Source organism: Aulonocara stuartgranti, assembly GCF_965226115.1.
Source record: "Aulonocara stuartgranti genome assembly, chromosome: 15".
Classification (NCBI taxonomy): domain Eukaryota; kingdom Metazoa; phylum Chordata; class Actinopteri; order Cichliformes; family Cichlidae; genus Aulonocara; species Aulonocara stuartgranti.
The window spans coordinates 15,879,617-15,896,115 of record NC_138951.1 but is presented as its reverse complement, the minus strand read 5'-3'; the positions used below and the strand labels follow the sequence as shown (position 1 = coordinate 15,896,115).

Here is a 16,499-nt window from a genome sequence, read left to right as displayed (position 1 = left end):
GTCATTCACACTATACTGTCCAACATCTGTCCCTCGAGAATGTGGGAATATTAAAAGACTCAGTGCTATGAGAAACACAATGGATGGGCCTTTTTTTGTCCATATGAGGTGACTTTATGTAAGCCTTTGTTTAAACAGAATTCAACCAGAGACATGAGACTCTTTAAGGACTTTTATTAGACCGTGTACGCATGCCATTTATGTTACAAGAGCACTCATTTCTAATTTTTTAGTGATTCTTTTGCACTTTATTATTTGCTTCAGTTTCACATAACTAATCATTCTGAATTACTGGGTTAAAATTCCAGGATTCCATTAAATAAAATAGAAGAAAATGTAACAGCAAAAAGTAAAACTATAAAGACACTGCAGATGCACTTTTATGAGGAGCTGCTTTTGTTTATATGTCTGTGAAGGTTCTCAGTCATCCAGGTCATCGTAGTCAAAGGAGCTTGCAAAGAAAAGTGTCTGGACTTCTCTAAGTTGCTAGAAGACGTTTCACCTCCCATCTGAGAAGCTTCTTCAGTTCTAAGGTCAAATGGTGGGGAGTCCCAGATTTAAACCTAGTGGGAGTATCCCCCCAAAAGAGGGACAAAAGGACCCCCTGATGATCCTCTAATCGCCTAAGCCAAGGTGTGAAACTGGGTGTGGGACCCAATCAGCTGGGGTTTCGGGTGAGCTCATTGTGAAACCTGGCCTCACCTTATCATGCGAATTCCTGAGGTCAGATGGCCCAGGATGTGAGTGGGTCTTCTAGCAACTTAAAGTCCAGACGCTTTTCTTTGCAAGCTCCTTTGAGTGCTTTGGTTTATAAATACAGAATAAAAGGTATTACGACTACATATACTGCAACATGCATATGTAGGCCTCAATCCCTTTTATTGTACTACATACATATGACCTACATGGACATCACAGTGATCCTGGGTTCAAATCTAGTCTGTGTGGAGTTTCATGTATCTGCGTGGGTTTTCTCTGGGTACCTCCCACAATCCAAAGACATGCTTGGGGTTATCCCACCTCTCGCCCTATGAAAACTGGGATAGGGTCCAGCTGTCATAGGGGGAGATAGCTGTTTTTTCCAGATAAAACCTATATTTAAAAAAATCACCCTACAAAATGTGATCAACTAAATGACCCTATGTAAGTGAAAAGAATTAGCTCCACCTGAACTACAAACAACATCAAAACACAATGTTAAAACATTAAAAATACACCTTTTTTGTCCATCTGAACAGTATTTGAATTACTGATTTAGACGCTTAGTTTAACTTTTTACCAACTTTCAACTTTTTTAAAATTAAGTGCAACTTTTCAAATTAATTATGTTGATGTATATGACATTAAGCAATCTGATGTCCTTCTAGCTGAAAACAAGCAAAGCAGACTGCAGTTTGCTGCGCTGCGCCTTTTGTGTTTGCCGTCTGTCTTTGCATTTAATGAGAAAATACAGATATGTGTCTCATCTGCACAGATGGAGGCACTTTGATTGCATTAGTATTCTTCTCGGTTTTCTGACTAATTTAGCAAACTTATTCCCTCCCCCACGATAACCTTTTCCTTCCTCCTCTCCCTGCCTCATCGGCACAAACTCAAACTTTCAGTTTTATCATACAGGAGGGCATAGAGAGGATTAAACCTCTGACTGTAAACATTTGGTCTTCGTTGCCTCATGAGCGAAGAAGGCAATGTTTGCTCTATTGCAGCCCAAAATTGTACTGCTAAGTCCAATTTAGAGTATGATAATGGAAATGAACTCAAAAAGGAGCAAAAGTAAAAGCAGATGCAGTTAAAATAACAACAATAAAAAAAATTGTAAAAGCCATTAAAAAAAAAGAAAAATAAATAAGTAAATAAAGTAATAGTGGAGGGGAATAAACACAGATTTACTATATTATTTTTTTTTAAAAATCAGTAAAAGTGAGTTTAGAGGAGTAAATTAGGAGCTGGCTGCTGCTGTTCACCATTTTTACTTGTACATAGTTCTGTGTAAGTTCTTTTCTCTAATGTTTCAGTTTACCAGCAGTTATTACCCAGCTCCAGAATCACATTTGGGCCGACAGAATTAAAGATGAATATTTACCCAGCTTTGTTTGAGACTCTGGAGTAAAGGCCCTCATTCTGGTCTTTCCATTTTCTCTAGTGTACTTTTTACTCATGACACATTTGTTTGACATTTAATGAACTATGCCTTCTTACTTTCTTAAGTTTTGTTTATAGTGTTGCACTGGACCCCTGTTAAGTCCATGCTGTAGTAAGCAATTACCTTGCTCTCCCATGAGTGAAGCTGTTAATGTCAGAGCCAATGCATCCTGAACAACAGTTACTGGGAAAAAGAGAAGACTTTAACCTTGAATCAACAGAGTCTGATAAAAGCATGTTACACAATTGCAATTACAGCCTACATGTTACATCTTGTTTCACATTATTATCCTTGTGCTAATCCTATACTGTGTTTACACAGCACATACTAAACAGACATCTCACAGTTGCTGAGGTCTGCTTTGCTGACATGTGTAGATATGATTCTGAAATGTACACCTCAGGCTACAGCATGCGCTACCCTGCAGGACACAGTGCTGTGGTGCAGATTTAACACACCACTATCAGCCCAGCAATGGAAGCACTTTCACGTTTGTCTGTATAGGTAAGACTGGATGTGTTTAACAGTTCCTCTAAACTATGTGACTAAATAGCTTGTCAAATGACCGTACTGTATATAAAAGATGCACTTAGCCACCATGCTGTTACTGATTGGTTTGTGAAGTCCCGTTTTGAAGCCTTGAGCTGAGTATTTCGGCTGTCACCTTCTTGGTGTTTTAAAAACTGAAAATATGAAACCACGAGCTCTGGGTAGGGAATGAGACTGTGGATACAAGAAATGGAAATAAGCTTCCTCCGAAGGGTGGATGGGCTCAGCTTTAGAGTTAGGCTAAGGAGCTCAGTCGCACTCGAAGGAGGCCCTCGGGCAGACCTGGGTGATACTGGAGATATTATATCTTTGGGTTGGCTTGAGGACACCATGGTGGTTCCCCAGCTACCTTCCTAGGAAGTAGCTGGGCATGTCTCCCTAGATAAGCAGTGGATGAACAGACGGACAGATGGAATGGATGGATGGATATGGCCCAAAGTCAATAACTAGGTAGCAATGTCTTCTATTCACTTCAGTTCAATTCAGGATTCATGAGGTTTAGGAGGGAGAAGAAAAAAGCAATACAAAAAATGTAAAGAACTGCAGCAACTGTGGACTAAATGCCAGCTAAGACACCACTGAGGATTCTAAGAAAAAGCAAAACTAGAGAAACTCAATCAAGAGGATTAAGGGGAGATCAATGATCTTAAGCCACCACCTGCAAAACTTTTCCTCTTTTTGGGGGGTGTCTGGTTGATGCCTCTCCAGTGCACCTGTTGTCACTTTTATTTGCTCCAAAGCAGATTGACAATAATTTATTCTTCCTAGTTGGACAGAATGGTGTCTCTATTATGTCTCTATTTAACTGTGCTTGTGTTATACTGTGATGATCACATGCTCCCTTAATGTTCTTCAGCAGCGTAAACAAACAAACAAACAGAATGAGGGTTAAACTGTTCACAATATAAAAATACACGTTGAGGATCGCCAATCAGCATCTTTGTCGATAGAAAGAAGAAAACACAGAAAAAGGAGCAAACTTGAGCCAAACTTGAGCCTCAGCCAATAGCTGAGGCGGCATCAACAACACAAGGTTAGTCATTAATGTTGTGGTTTAGATTACTTGGCATAAGAAAAGTTATGGTCCTTATTTAATTAATCTTCATACTGAGAGAGGCTTAAAAATATTTGTTGTTCAGGAAACCATGAGCTTTTAAAAATGTAGTTTAAAGATGTGCTACACATCAAAAGGGTTGATAAAAAGCTGGAAAGGCAGAGAGAGAAAGCTTTTGTTTCTTCTCTTTGGATCTCATTTGGATCTCAAAAGCAAGAACAAATTGCAGGGTTAATAAATAATCACTCGACAAGCAGATGTCCATCTTTTAAGTTGGATAGGTACATTTTCCATTCGGCCTATAATCTCATACAAATCACTACTGCAGAATTATGTAGTTCATGATGTAACATGAAATATGAAGCTTTCATGTTGCTGGCGCAAGCTTCATATTTACCATAAAGACATAAACGTCAATATTTTAAAAGTTAAACATTTTAGAGCAAGAATACTCTATGGGCTTTTGTGTCTGAAATCTCCAGATCCATGTGTGCTGATGAAATCTATCAGCTTTAAGGTGAAAAGTCTAAAACGTCAGAGTCCCAGAGGCTCATTTCAGAGCTGGCATTAGTATTCATGTTGCATCCACGCTCTCCTGGTATGATTTATCTGCGCTGATTGCATTTGCCATCTACAAACGCATTAAAATCTGATTTTTCTCTGCTTAAATGAAGATGAGGATAAGATAGAGAAAAACTTTAATTACTCTTTGGGGAAAACAAGGATGCTGCAGCAGAAAGTATAACAATAATAAAACACTGCAAAGGGGAATCGAAAAAAAGAACAGAACAAATGGGATTTTGATCTTGGACGAGAGCGAAATAAACTTTGGAAGCAGAAGCACATGAAGGATGGATGAACGATAGATAGAGAATCTTTTTTTAACAGAAGGGAGGTGCTTAAAAGAGCGATTTTGTTAAAAAAAAAACAAGCTCAAAATTTTTGCTAGCTCTGTATAGTATGGTGCAAAGGTTTCGCTGCTTTTTCCACTCATTTTCAGTTCAGTCCTTGCACTTCTAATTTTCAGAGTAATGCTTTTAATTTTTTAGGCCACTAAACACTTACCTATGATTTACTCAAGCATAAAAAAGACCCTAAATTAAGGAATAGAGAACTAAGCAAAGAACCAAATTTAAATGGTATCATAGCCTGTTTGTTACTAGCAGTCTGACACAGAAGCACATACCTGGTTCCCATTTCTTTACCTGAAGCTGTGAAAAATGCCAAAGATACCACACTTGGACAGTCATAAACCTGTCAGGCACAAACCAGGAAATTCCAAAGAGCCATTAAGTGAAAATATTATGTGAAAATATAGCATGGTGTGCAGGGCCTCTTTTTTTTTTTTTAAATGAGGAAACTGGACAAATGGAGGACACAAGAAGTGGCAGCCCTAAAAAAAAAAAAAACTAAAAAAACCCCAAAACCAAACAAACTATGTACAGTATATGAACACAATCAGAGAGTTATGTACTTAAGAAATAGGGAAAAAACAAAGAGGAAAGAGGAAAGACCTGACACAGGACCTGCCAGATCCATCTGGTGAAGTACCACCAGATTTTGATCCACCATGCAATGCCATGTGAGAAGTGTCTGATTGGAGCGGCTTCATTTTTCAGCATAGTAATTGTAGCTGCCGTCATAGGCAACTCTCGCATTTAAGTTCATTTTATTAGATATGTAAGGTTGAAACAATTAGTAGTTGAAATATTAAGAAATAAATCAATAGTAATTCATGTTTTGTTCATTGGATTTATATGTTTAAATGTGTTATTTTTACTAATTGTGCAATTAGATAGGAACCTTTTCTATAGTTCCGTCTGTTGTTGCTAAGAGGGTATTTTTGGCTGGCACACTCAGCAAGCTAATTGAGACGAGCCACGAGGTTTGCACGTCCACAGTAAGATAGTAAATAGTAAGATAAATAAAAGAGTGCCTTTTTTGGACCTCCCCACGATGTAAGGATTAAAGTTTTATTCCCTTTGAGTGAGGCCAATGAGGTAAATGTTTTCTTTTGTTTATTTTCGTTGTATGTAAATATGCTAGTGTTGCGTGATATTCTAGTGCAATTACCGCAGTGTGAGGTGTAATGTGTATTTTATTGATTGTTTTGTTGGAATGTTTCGCCATATATAATGCTTAGGGGCTTTATTAAGAATATTCATTTAAGTTTGTATTTCTCTTTAGTTCTGACGGCATTGTATCGGCTGTGGTTGGACATCATTACAAGTTAAGGCATGTCGAAGAATCCTCCTGTCCGAAATAAATGTCAGTTAAAACACAAGGAACAAGTTGAGCTTTATTACGACTCGAGGGGAGTAACAGTCAGAACTCAGCCTGCTTCGTGCTGGAGGAGAGAGAAGGAGAAAGAGGTCTGCCGCAGCGGAGCCGAGCGGGAGCGGAGCTGAGCCGAGTGGGAGCGGAGCTGAGCCGAGCCGAGCCGACAGCGCGCCGGGTCACGTGATTAAGCTCGCGTCTCTCTCAAGCATCAAAGACGCTCAAACACACACACAGACATCTCATAAAGCAACCAGAGTCCAGCGGTGCAGCTTGGTTAAGCTACAAAGAAGTAACACGTTTATACAAGTTAAATGTGGAGAGTAGATTTCTTTAGCTCATCTTAAAGGGACTCTGTCAAGCAATGAAAGTGGAAGTGTGGTGGTTTGGAGTAAAAGTTTAAGCTCATGTTATTGTTGTTTATGCTAAGTAACTGTAATTAAGGTACGTTTAAGTTGATTATAAGGGTTTGCTTATTTTAAGACTGCATTAGATATTTAAAGGTCACATTATAGTATTTTGTTTGACATTGAAGGTTATTTTCTGTTTTACTACAAGTGAAGAGCAATTTACTATTTTGGTTTAAGAGTTTGTGACATATGTTTAAGTTGACTCTTTAAAGTAAAGCAATTTAAGGTCCTAGGTGCTTCATAAGGTGACTATTCACGTATTTAAGTTGACCTAGGTGACTTGAGTGTAGTACAATACCTTTGACTGTCTGTGACATGGAGCAAGAAGGCTGTGACACTGAAGCTGTGGAGCAGCAAGAAGCTTTTGAAGAGCAAGAAAGTTTGCCAGAACCATGCACAAGTAAAGCTACTAAAGAAGGAAGTTTGAGGAAAAGTCAAAGAGTTAAGAAGTTCACTGAAAGGGGCCAAGCACTACATGATGAAAAGGTGAACAAGCTTCAAGCTCGCTTCAAAGTCAGTTATGAAATGTGGAAAGTTGTTGCAAAACAAGGCAAAAAGGCACTTGAAGAACCTGTTAGTGCAAAACTTAAAGAGCTTATCGGCCGAGTTGAACATACCTCGGCAGAAGTGAAACAAGTTTATGATGAACTGCGCAATCATGAAACTCCTGATGCAGACACTCGCCGCAGAGTGGACACCTGTGATGCGGTTTCTCAAAAGATGATAAAGCTAGCTCAAGAAAAATTAGCAGCAGAAGAAGACGAAGAACTTTCTGAGAGATTGGTTCACTGGAGTGATATAGGATCAGCATTCAATTCTGCCGCCTCTCAAAGATCCAAAGGTTCGAATAGCAGGCAATCAAGAAGCTCAAGTAAGTTGTCTGTAAAGAGGCAAGAAGCAGCTGCAGAGCTTGCGGCTACTGAAGCAACTCTGAAGATTATGGAGGAATTGGAAAGTGAAAGAAAGGCACTTGAAATCCTTGAAGCAGAGAATGCTGAGAAACAGAAGGCCTTAGAGCAAAAGCGAAGAGAGCTTGAAAGGCTAGAAACAGTAAAGAGAATGAATGCTGCTAAAACACGTTTGAAAGTGTACAATGACGAAGGAAGCTCAGATGAAGAAATATCAGACCTTCTGCACGAAAGGAGCAAACGGAGAAATGTCACAGCTAAACCGATGAATCAGTTTGCACATTCGCAACTTAATGCAAATGCAGAGCCGTTTGATATGCCACAAGCCAACTTAAGGTCACAACCAAGAGAAAGCAAACAGGAAGATAGTACCACAACATTGGCCCAAGCTCTAGCTGAGTCCATTCACATAAGTCGCCTACCAGTACCAGAACCTACAGTCTTCAACGGAGATCCTCTCAAGTACAAGGATTGGAAAATGTCGTTTCAAATGCTGATAGACAGAAAGAACATCCCAGTGAATGAAAAGATTTACTACCTTCACAAGTATGTTGGAGGACCGGCGAGAAAGGCTGTTGAGAGTTATTTTCTGTTGGGAACAGAGCGTGCTTATTACTCAGCATGGAACATTTTGGAGGAAAGATATGGAAGTTCATTTGTAATCACCAAAGCTTTCAGAGATAAGTTGACATCATGGCCAAGGATTGGGAACAAGGATAGCGTTGAACTTCTAGAATTTTCAGATTTTCTCAGAGGATGTGAAGCGGCCATGCTTCAGGTTAAAGGTCTTGAAGTTTTGAATGACTGCAATGAGAATCAGAGAATGCTAAGCAAGCTACCTGATTGGTTGTCAGCAAGATGGAATCGAAAGGTCATTGAAATTGAAGAACAAGATGGTTCTTTTCCAACATTTAGCCACTTTGTTGACTTCATTGCGAGAGAAGCCAAGATTGCGTGCAATCCAGTAACATCGCTTCATGCACTCAAAGCAGGTGACTCAGAGAAAATGAAATCTTTCAAGACAAGAAGTGTTGGAGCAAAGGTGCTAGTGAGTGCTGCAGAAGAGACGTCCAACACAAAAAAATGTGTGTTTTGTGAAAACTCAAATCATAGCATTCACACATGTAGGAAGTTTATGGACAAGGTCTTGAGTGAAAGAGTCAAATTTGTGCAAACTAAGGGACTGTGCTTTGGATGTCTAGGCTTTGGACACCAATCAAAGAAATGTGAAAGGAGAAAGATGTGTGACACATGTAAAGGGAAACACCCGACATGTTTGCATGAGGAACGAGACAAAACCTCAAAGAAAAGGAAAGAAAAGGAAAGTGACAAGGAACCACAAATGAAAGAGATGGAAGGCAATAAAGAGAGTAGAGAAACCAAACCCAAGGAAGCACCAAGTGAAGCAATATCAAACCGTGTGATTCAAAGTGACAGAAGTAATCTCACATCTACAATCATTCCAGTTTGGTTATCCACAACAAGCAATCCTGAACATGAGATTCTTCTCTATGCTCTTCTTGATAGCCAAAGTGACACGACATTCGTCTTGAAGGAAAAGGCAGATGCTCTGGATGCAGAGAAGGAATGTGTGCAGTTAAAGCTCTCGACAATGTCTTCTAAAGACACTTTAGTACCAAGTCAAAGGCTGTCTGGGTTACAGGTCAGAGGTTTCTCTTCTTCAAGGAGAATTCCTCTTCCTGTGACATACACAAGAGAGTTTATTCCTGCGAATTTGAGTCATATTCCCACACAAAGGACAGCAAGAGCGTGGCCACACTTAGAGCACCTGGCTGAAGAAATCGCTCCACTGATTGAATGTGACGTAGGCCTGCTCATTGGTTACAATTGTTCACAAGTGTTGGTACCCAGAGAAGTTGTGGCGGGAAAAGATAATGAACCTTTTGCCCAAAGAACAGACCTTGGCTGGACAATAGTTGGAGGAGCTAATCCATGTGTTGACTATGGGGATGCCATAGGATGTAGCCACAAGATCATTGTCAAGGAAGTGACACCCAATCAGTCAGCTGAGCAGTTGGTCAAAGAAGTGCAATACGTCTGTCGCACACAAGTCAAAGAGGTGGTCACATCTGCAGATGTAATTAAAGTGCTCGAGTCCGACTTCAATGAAAGAAAGGTGGAAGATTCACACTTCTCACAAGAAGATTTAAGGTTCATCTCCATAATGGAAGAAGGAGTGAAGATGAAAGCAGATGGACACTGTGAGTTACCTTTGCCATTTAAGGAAGACAGACCAAGTCTGGCAAACAACCGGAGCTGTGCAGAACACAGACTCAAAAATTTGAAGAGAAGATTTGAGAAGGACAAGCAATACCACAAAGACTACACAGAGTTCATGAGAGAGACTATAGAGCGTGGTGATGCAGAAAGAGTTCCCTCTGTAGACCTGGACAAAGGCCCTGCCTGGTACATTCCACACCATGGAGTGTATCATCCTCAAAAGCCTGGTAAAATAAGAGTGGTGTTTGATTGTTCAGCAAAGTACGGAGGGGTGTCCTTGAACGACTACCTGCTTACAGGGCCAGAGTTAACCAACTCTCTAGTGGGGGTCCTGTGCCGATTTCGGAAAGGTCCAGTTGCAGTGATGTGCGACATTGAGCGCATGTTTCATCAATTCAGAGTCAGAGAAGAAGATCAAAATTACTTTCGCTTCTTGTGGTGGGACAATGGAGACTTCAACTCTACTCCATCTGTCTATCGCATGCGCGTACACTTGTTTGGAGCTGCTTCTTCCCCTGCCTGTGCGAACTTTGGTCTCAAGTATATTGCTGCACAAGGTCAAGGCAAGTTCAGTGAAGCTACCATAAGATTCATTGAGCGAAATTTTTATGTGGACGATGGTCTTATTAGTTTCCACTCAGAAGAAGAGGCAATTTGTTTGGTGAAGGAAGCAAAGGAACTTTGCAGCACAGGAGGCTTGCGACTTCACAAGTTTGTTTCAAACAGTAAGCAAGTGCTTAATTCGCTACCGGAAGAAGATTGTGCAGAAACAGTAAGAAAGGACTTGTCACTGGGCGAGCAACAAATTGAAAGAGCCCTAGGTGTCAAATGGTGCATCGACTCGGATTATTTCCAGTTTCGAGTAGTTGTGAACGAGCAGCCACTTTCCAGAAGAGGAGTGTTGTCCACAGTAGCCTCTATTTACGATCCACTTGGCTTTGTGGCACCTTTTGTTCTACTTGGGAAGCAGATACTACAGCAAATGTGTCGAGAGAAAGCAGATTGGGACGAACCACTCACAAGCGATCTGAAGTCACGGTGGGAGTCCTGGTTGTTGGATCTAAAAAATCTAGCAGATGTCAAAATTGACAGATGTTACGTGCCAAAAGATTTTCAAACAGTTCAGAAGTACGAGCTTCACCATTTCTCAGACGCAAGTGTTTCAGGGTATGGTGTTTGTACGTACCTGAGAGCTGTCAGTGAAGCAGGACAAGTCCACTGCGCTCTTGTCTTTGCCAAGTCCAGAGTAGCACCCACGAAGGTTACTACGGTGCCACGATTGGAGCTGTCTGCAGCAGTTGTAGCAGTGCGGATTAGTGACATGCTCAAAGCAGAGTTGGAGCTAGAAGATGCCCAAGAATTCTTCTGGACAGATTCTCAAGTTGTCTTGGGATATAACAACGATGCGAGACGTTTCCATGTTTTCGTTGCAAATCGCATTCAGCGTATTAAGGAAAGCACTCAACCGATGCAATGGAAGTTTGTGGTATCAGATCTCAATCCAGCAGATCATGCCTCGCGCGGACTGAAGGCCAAAGACCTCATTACCTCCAACTGGTTTAGTGGTCCAAGTTTTCTTTGGCAAGAGAAACTTCCCCACGAAGAAGTCACGGTGGGGAAACTTGATGCAGAGGATCCAGAAGTACGCAAAGTTGTTGTACTCCATACAACTACAGAAACAAATTCTTTGGCAGAACGTTTTCTGAAATTCTCCAGTTGGTCAAGGTTGGTCAAAGCTATGGCAAGACTTCTCAGATTTGTGAAAGAGTTTAAGGGCTTGGAAAGGAGAAGCAATAAAGCCACTAACCTTGAAGAAAGGAAAGAAGCCGAGCTTAAAGTCATATCCATTGTACAAAGATCAATCTTCTGCAAGGAAATCAAGGCACTTCAAACGCGAAAGGATCTACCCAAGGACAGAACAAATAGACTCTATCGACTCGATCCCTTCCTGGATGAGAAGGGTGTTCTTAGAGTGGGAGGTAGATTAGAGCGTTCTACATTGCAGCCACACGTCAAGCACCCGGTCATCTTACCAAAGACTTGCCATATCGCAAAGTTACTGATTGATCACTATCATCAGCGGGTGAAACATCAAGGACGGGGCATGACGATAAATGAGCTGAGATCGAACGGAATATGGATACTAGGATGCAGTCAAGCAGTATCATCCTTTATCTACAACTGTATTAAGTGCAGGAAATTCAGACGTCGAGAAGAAGATCAAAAGATGGCAAACCTACCAAGTGAGAGAATGGAGACCACCCCTCCCTTCACGTATTGTGGGATGGATTGTTTCGGCCCATTCTACATTAAAGAAGGAAGAAAAGAACTGAAGCGTTACGGGCTTCTGTTTACCTGTCTATGCTCTCGTGCGGTGCACATAGAGCTACTTGATGATATGTCAACCGACGCTTTTCTAAACTCACTGCGTTCTTTCATCGCTTTGCGTGGGAATGTACGTCAGTTGCAATCAGATCAAGGCACCAATTTTGTTGGAGCCAGACGTGAGTTTCTGGAAGCAGTAAAGGAAATGGATCAGGAAAGTTTGAAACAGCTAGGCTGTGAGTTTGTGATGAATCCTCCCTCTGCCAGTCATATGGGTGGAGCCTGGGAAAGGCAAATTCGTACGATCCGAAGTGTATTGACAACCATTCTGGATCAGTCATCCAGATCATTGGACAGTTCATCTCTAAGAACCTATCTTTATGAAGTGATGGCGATAGTTAACAGCAGACCTATCACCCCACATTTACTCAACGATCCTACTGGACCTCAGCCACTTACACCTAATCTTCTGTTGACCATGAAGTCGTCAGTAATACTGCCACCACCAGGAGACTTTGTAAAGGAAGATTTGTATCTTCGCAAAAGATGGCGTAGAGTCCAGTACTTGGCCAATGAATTTTGGCACAGATGGAAGAAAGAGTACTTATTGAGCCTACAACAAAGACAAAAGTGGCACAAAACAAACAGAAATGCAAAGATCAATGACATAGTGATCGTACAAGATGACCAAGCATCAAGAAACGACTGGAAGTTGGCCAAAGTTGTTGCCATACACCCGAGTGAAGATGGATGTATACGCAAAGTACAACTGTTAATGAGTGACTCATTGTTAGATGACCATGGAAAGAGACTGAGTAAACCAGTTCTACTTGACAGACCTATACACAAGACTGTGACACTATTAGAAGCAGATTAGTTTACATTTCATAAGTTCATAGGTGGAAATCACAAGTGATTTGGTGGGAGTGTAGCTGCCGTCATAGGCAACTCTCGCATTTAAGTTCATTTTATTAGATATGTAAGGTTGAAACAATTAGTAGTTGAAATATTAAGAAATAAATCAATAGTAATTCATGTTTTGTTCATTGGATTTATATGTTTAAATGTGTTATTTTTACTAATTGTGCAATTAGATAGGAACCTTTTCTATAGTTCCGTCTGTTGTTGCTAAGAGGGTATTTTTGGCTGGCACACTCAGCAAGCTAATTGAGACGAGCCACGAGGTTTGCACGTCCACAGTAAGATAGTAAATAGTAAGATAAATAAAAGAGTGCCTTTTTTGGACCTCCCCACGATGTAAGGATTAAAGTTTTATTCCCTTTGAGTGAGGCCAATGAGGTAAATGTTTTCTTTTGTTTATTTTCGTTGTATGTAAATATGCTAGTGTTGCGTGATATTCTAGTGCAATTACCGCAGTGTGAGGTGTAATGTGTATTTTATTGATTGTTTTGTTGGAATGTTTCGCCATATATAATGCTTAGGGGCTTTATTAAGAATATTCATTTAAGTTTGTATTTCTCTTTAGTTCTGACGGCATTGTATCGGCTGTGGTTGGACATCATTACAAGTTAAGGCATGTCGAAGAATCCTCCTGTCCGAAATAAATGTCAGTTAAAACACAAGGAACAAGTTGAGCTTTATTACGACTCGAGGGGAGTAACAGTAATTATCTCAAACACACTGCCAATGCAGTAAAAGCATGCCTGGAAAGAAAAACACACAGTGGAACACTATCTGTCATGGATTGACCTCCCCAGAGCCCGAACATCAGCAGTGTAGAAGCAGTGTGACGGAGAAACGAACAAAAGGATGAAGAAGGCTTAAAGAAATGGCATGATGATGAAAACTCAGGCTGTGCTGATAAATAAAGGTGGTACCAAATACTGGCTTGTAATGAGGGGTGGCTCAACAGTTTTGCAACACGCTGTATGCATTACATGTAAGTAATACAATTCAAATATATATATATATATGGCATAGTGGGGAGTATAATAAGGACTTTGCTCCTCCAAACACATAACAGATGCTTGTTATAAACATCCAACGAGGAGAACAGATGAGCAATAAAATGCGAAATTGTCTTAATCTTCTATCTCATCCAAATTACATGAGAAACAAAGTGTTTTCATTTCAGGGAGCTCCATCGACAGCTTATAATACACGGAGCTAAGTTTAACCATGTTTTTTCTACATGAACACACATGCTGGCAAGCGTGTTTGTTTTACAGACTGAACGGAGTTATAGATTTGTCTCTGGTCCTCATTTTAACAAATAGAAAATTATGCAGAACAGCACTTTGTCAGGCTCATGAAAGTACAGAGCATCACAGAATAAAGAAAAAAGTTACTTCATTGTTCCAAACCTTTAATTTCTACATATGTACACAGAACAAACATATGCATAAAGATCCAATCTCCTGTAATAGAGATGAACCCCGGGCACTGAAATGTGAATATGTGTGTTTGCAGCTTGTGCAGCAGAAACTATGATGCAGACCCAGAGGGTGGGAGGTGTTGTCTAAGCTGGAGTTTAGGTTGAATGATGCAGGCAGGCTGCTAGTGGAGGCTGGTGTGGGAAGAAAGCTGATGGACAACCCGGAGGAGGGGAGAAAGGACTGTCATCTTCCCATGTGCTATTTACATCTTTTACAGAGTTTGCAGGCACACACGCACACACTGACTGACTTCATCACATTTCTTCATCACAACAGAGGAGGAGGAAGAGGAGGAGGAGGAGGAGGTGGAGGTTTGACACCATTTTACAGAGCTCTGACTGAACTGACAAGGAGTGAAGAGCTGAAGGTGCTCATTTGTCAGGACAGAAAGGAAAGTGCCAGGGCATTATTAAGGAGCAGATTTTAAGATTTCAAGCACGCTCCTTTAAGACAAGTGTCATCTGAGAGCGAGGTTGTAAAAGCTTGTTTCTATTTTATAATAGTGCTGTTGCTTCTAGTTTGACCTTTTCTAGTATCTGGAACACTCGGAGAGCCCTTGTGTTCGCAGAGTTGAACATTCACACAATTAAGTGATTTAAAAAACACATTTACGCTATCAAACAGTTACACAGCCACGCAGTTTTTTTTAATGTGGCCATGCTGAGAACGACATCACTCAAACTGGTATGGTACTGAATTTGTTTTTTAATTAATTATTAATTAATTATTAATTATTTTTTTCTGGCCTTGTAAGATAAATATAACATTTTGGGGTCACTCGCTCTTATCATATTCAGGCATGACTGCCATGCAGAAGTACACAGTGACACACTTGGAAAATAATTTAGGGGGTAATTTGACTCCCACCCATGTTGCCCAGGACACAATTATTACGACTGCTGTTGATATTAAAAATGAAAATAATGATATCATCAGTCATTTTCATCTGTTTTGTCTTTTGTATTTTTGTCCTTAATGATTTGAATTCTGAAAACAAGTGTGGGAAGGTGGATAGATCTCTCTGAAACCATGTGCAAAAGTGTTTAATGGAAAAATTCCACAATCCATTCTTTTCCTCTCATCCAATTTGGCTTGTGGTCTAGGGTGGGTTGGAGTTTTTCTCCCTCTTTTCTCTCTCTCTCGTCTCCTGTCTTTCCTCTGCTCTCAGGTGGCGATGGACCCCATAGCTTCCCACTCCTTATCCGACACGCCTGTTACTATTTTACCAGTTCTCAAGGACCAATTTGAGCTCGCTTTTTCCTTGTCAGGTAAAGCTCTCCCGCTGTGGAAATTACTCACCTGCAATCCTGAGCTGGTCCATTTTTGAAAAAGGAGGAAGTTGTCACTTGTCTCACTAAAGTCACCAGCCTGTCCGCCCTTTAACGTCTCCTCATCTTCTGTGAAAGACTCCAGTCTGTCACCCTCTCTGCCTCCTATTTCCTAAATAAATTCAAACACTTGTCCCAGCCTTGTGAACTGAAACTCACCATGTGGCTTTCTCTGTTGTAAATTCCTGTGCAGAACCTTGAGTGTTTATAAAAAAAATCAAATCATGTTAAAACTACAGATTCCACTGAATTAATTCAATTAAATGATTTACCTAATTTGATTGTGGCACACTGTTAATCCTATAGACAGACAATTTGTTTGAGGATTATGATTATCTGAGATGAAAGTTATCCAGATTATAAGATACAAAATACACGACTGATCGACATTTATAGATATATAGATATAGAAAGCTGACTTTCACTGGTGCCAGCTGCCATTAAAAACCTACCAGAAATACATCAATATTAGAAAATACAAGGATCAGACATGCAAAATATGAAGCTCCCTGTTTAAATTAGTATCTTTATTCAATCACTATAAATATTTTTTAAAAACTATGTAAAAAAAACAAACACAAATATTCAGTGAAATTAAATGCACTCTAATGTGTGTAGGTGGCATGTTAGCATTTAGCTGCATCTTTAACACCATAAAGGTGCATGATGGTGTTCGCAGTCATCAGGAGTGTGCGTGGCTTGGAGGTAGCTGGTTTCTGGGAACTGTTAGGTATTGGCAATATAGTGGCGAGGGCAGTCCAGCAGAGAACTGCGGCATCCATCAACCTCGAAACGACCAGCACTTGATTACACCATGAGAAGCAGATGTGGGGAGGTCAGCCCTGGCAGGAAAACTACACCTATGAGT

At 40.5% G+C, this 16,499-nt stretch overlaps 1 protein-coding gene across 1 annotated transcript; it reads left to right on the top strand.

The window, feature by feature from the left end:
• The first annotated feature begins 10,984 nt into the window (after window positions 1–10,984).
• On the top strand, window positions 10,985–13,525 carry LOC309689635 (uncharacterized protein). The gene is made up of 2 exons (XM_082506211.1): window positions 10,985–13,206; window positions 13,394–13,525. The coding sequence occupies exon 1, from the start codon at window positions 11,051–11,053 to the stop codon at window positions 12,782–12,784; it is 1,734 nt and encodes a 577-aa protein (XP_082362337.1). The 5' UTR covers window positions 10,985–11,050; the 3' UTR covers window positions 12,785–13,206; window positions 13,394–13,525.
• The last annotated feature ends 2,974 nt before the right edge of the window (window positions 13,526–16,499 follow it).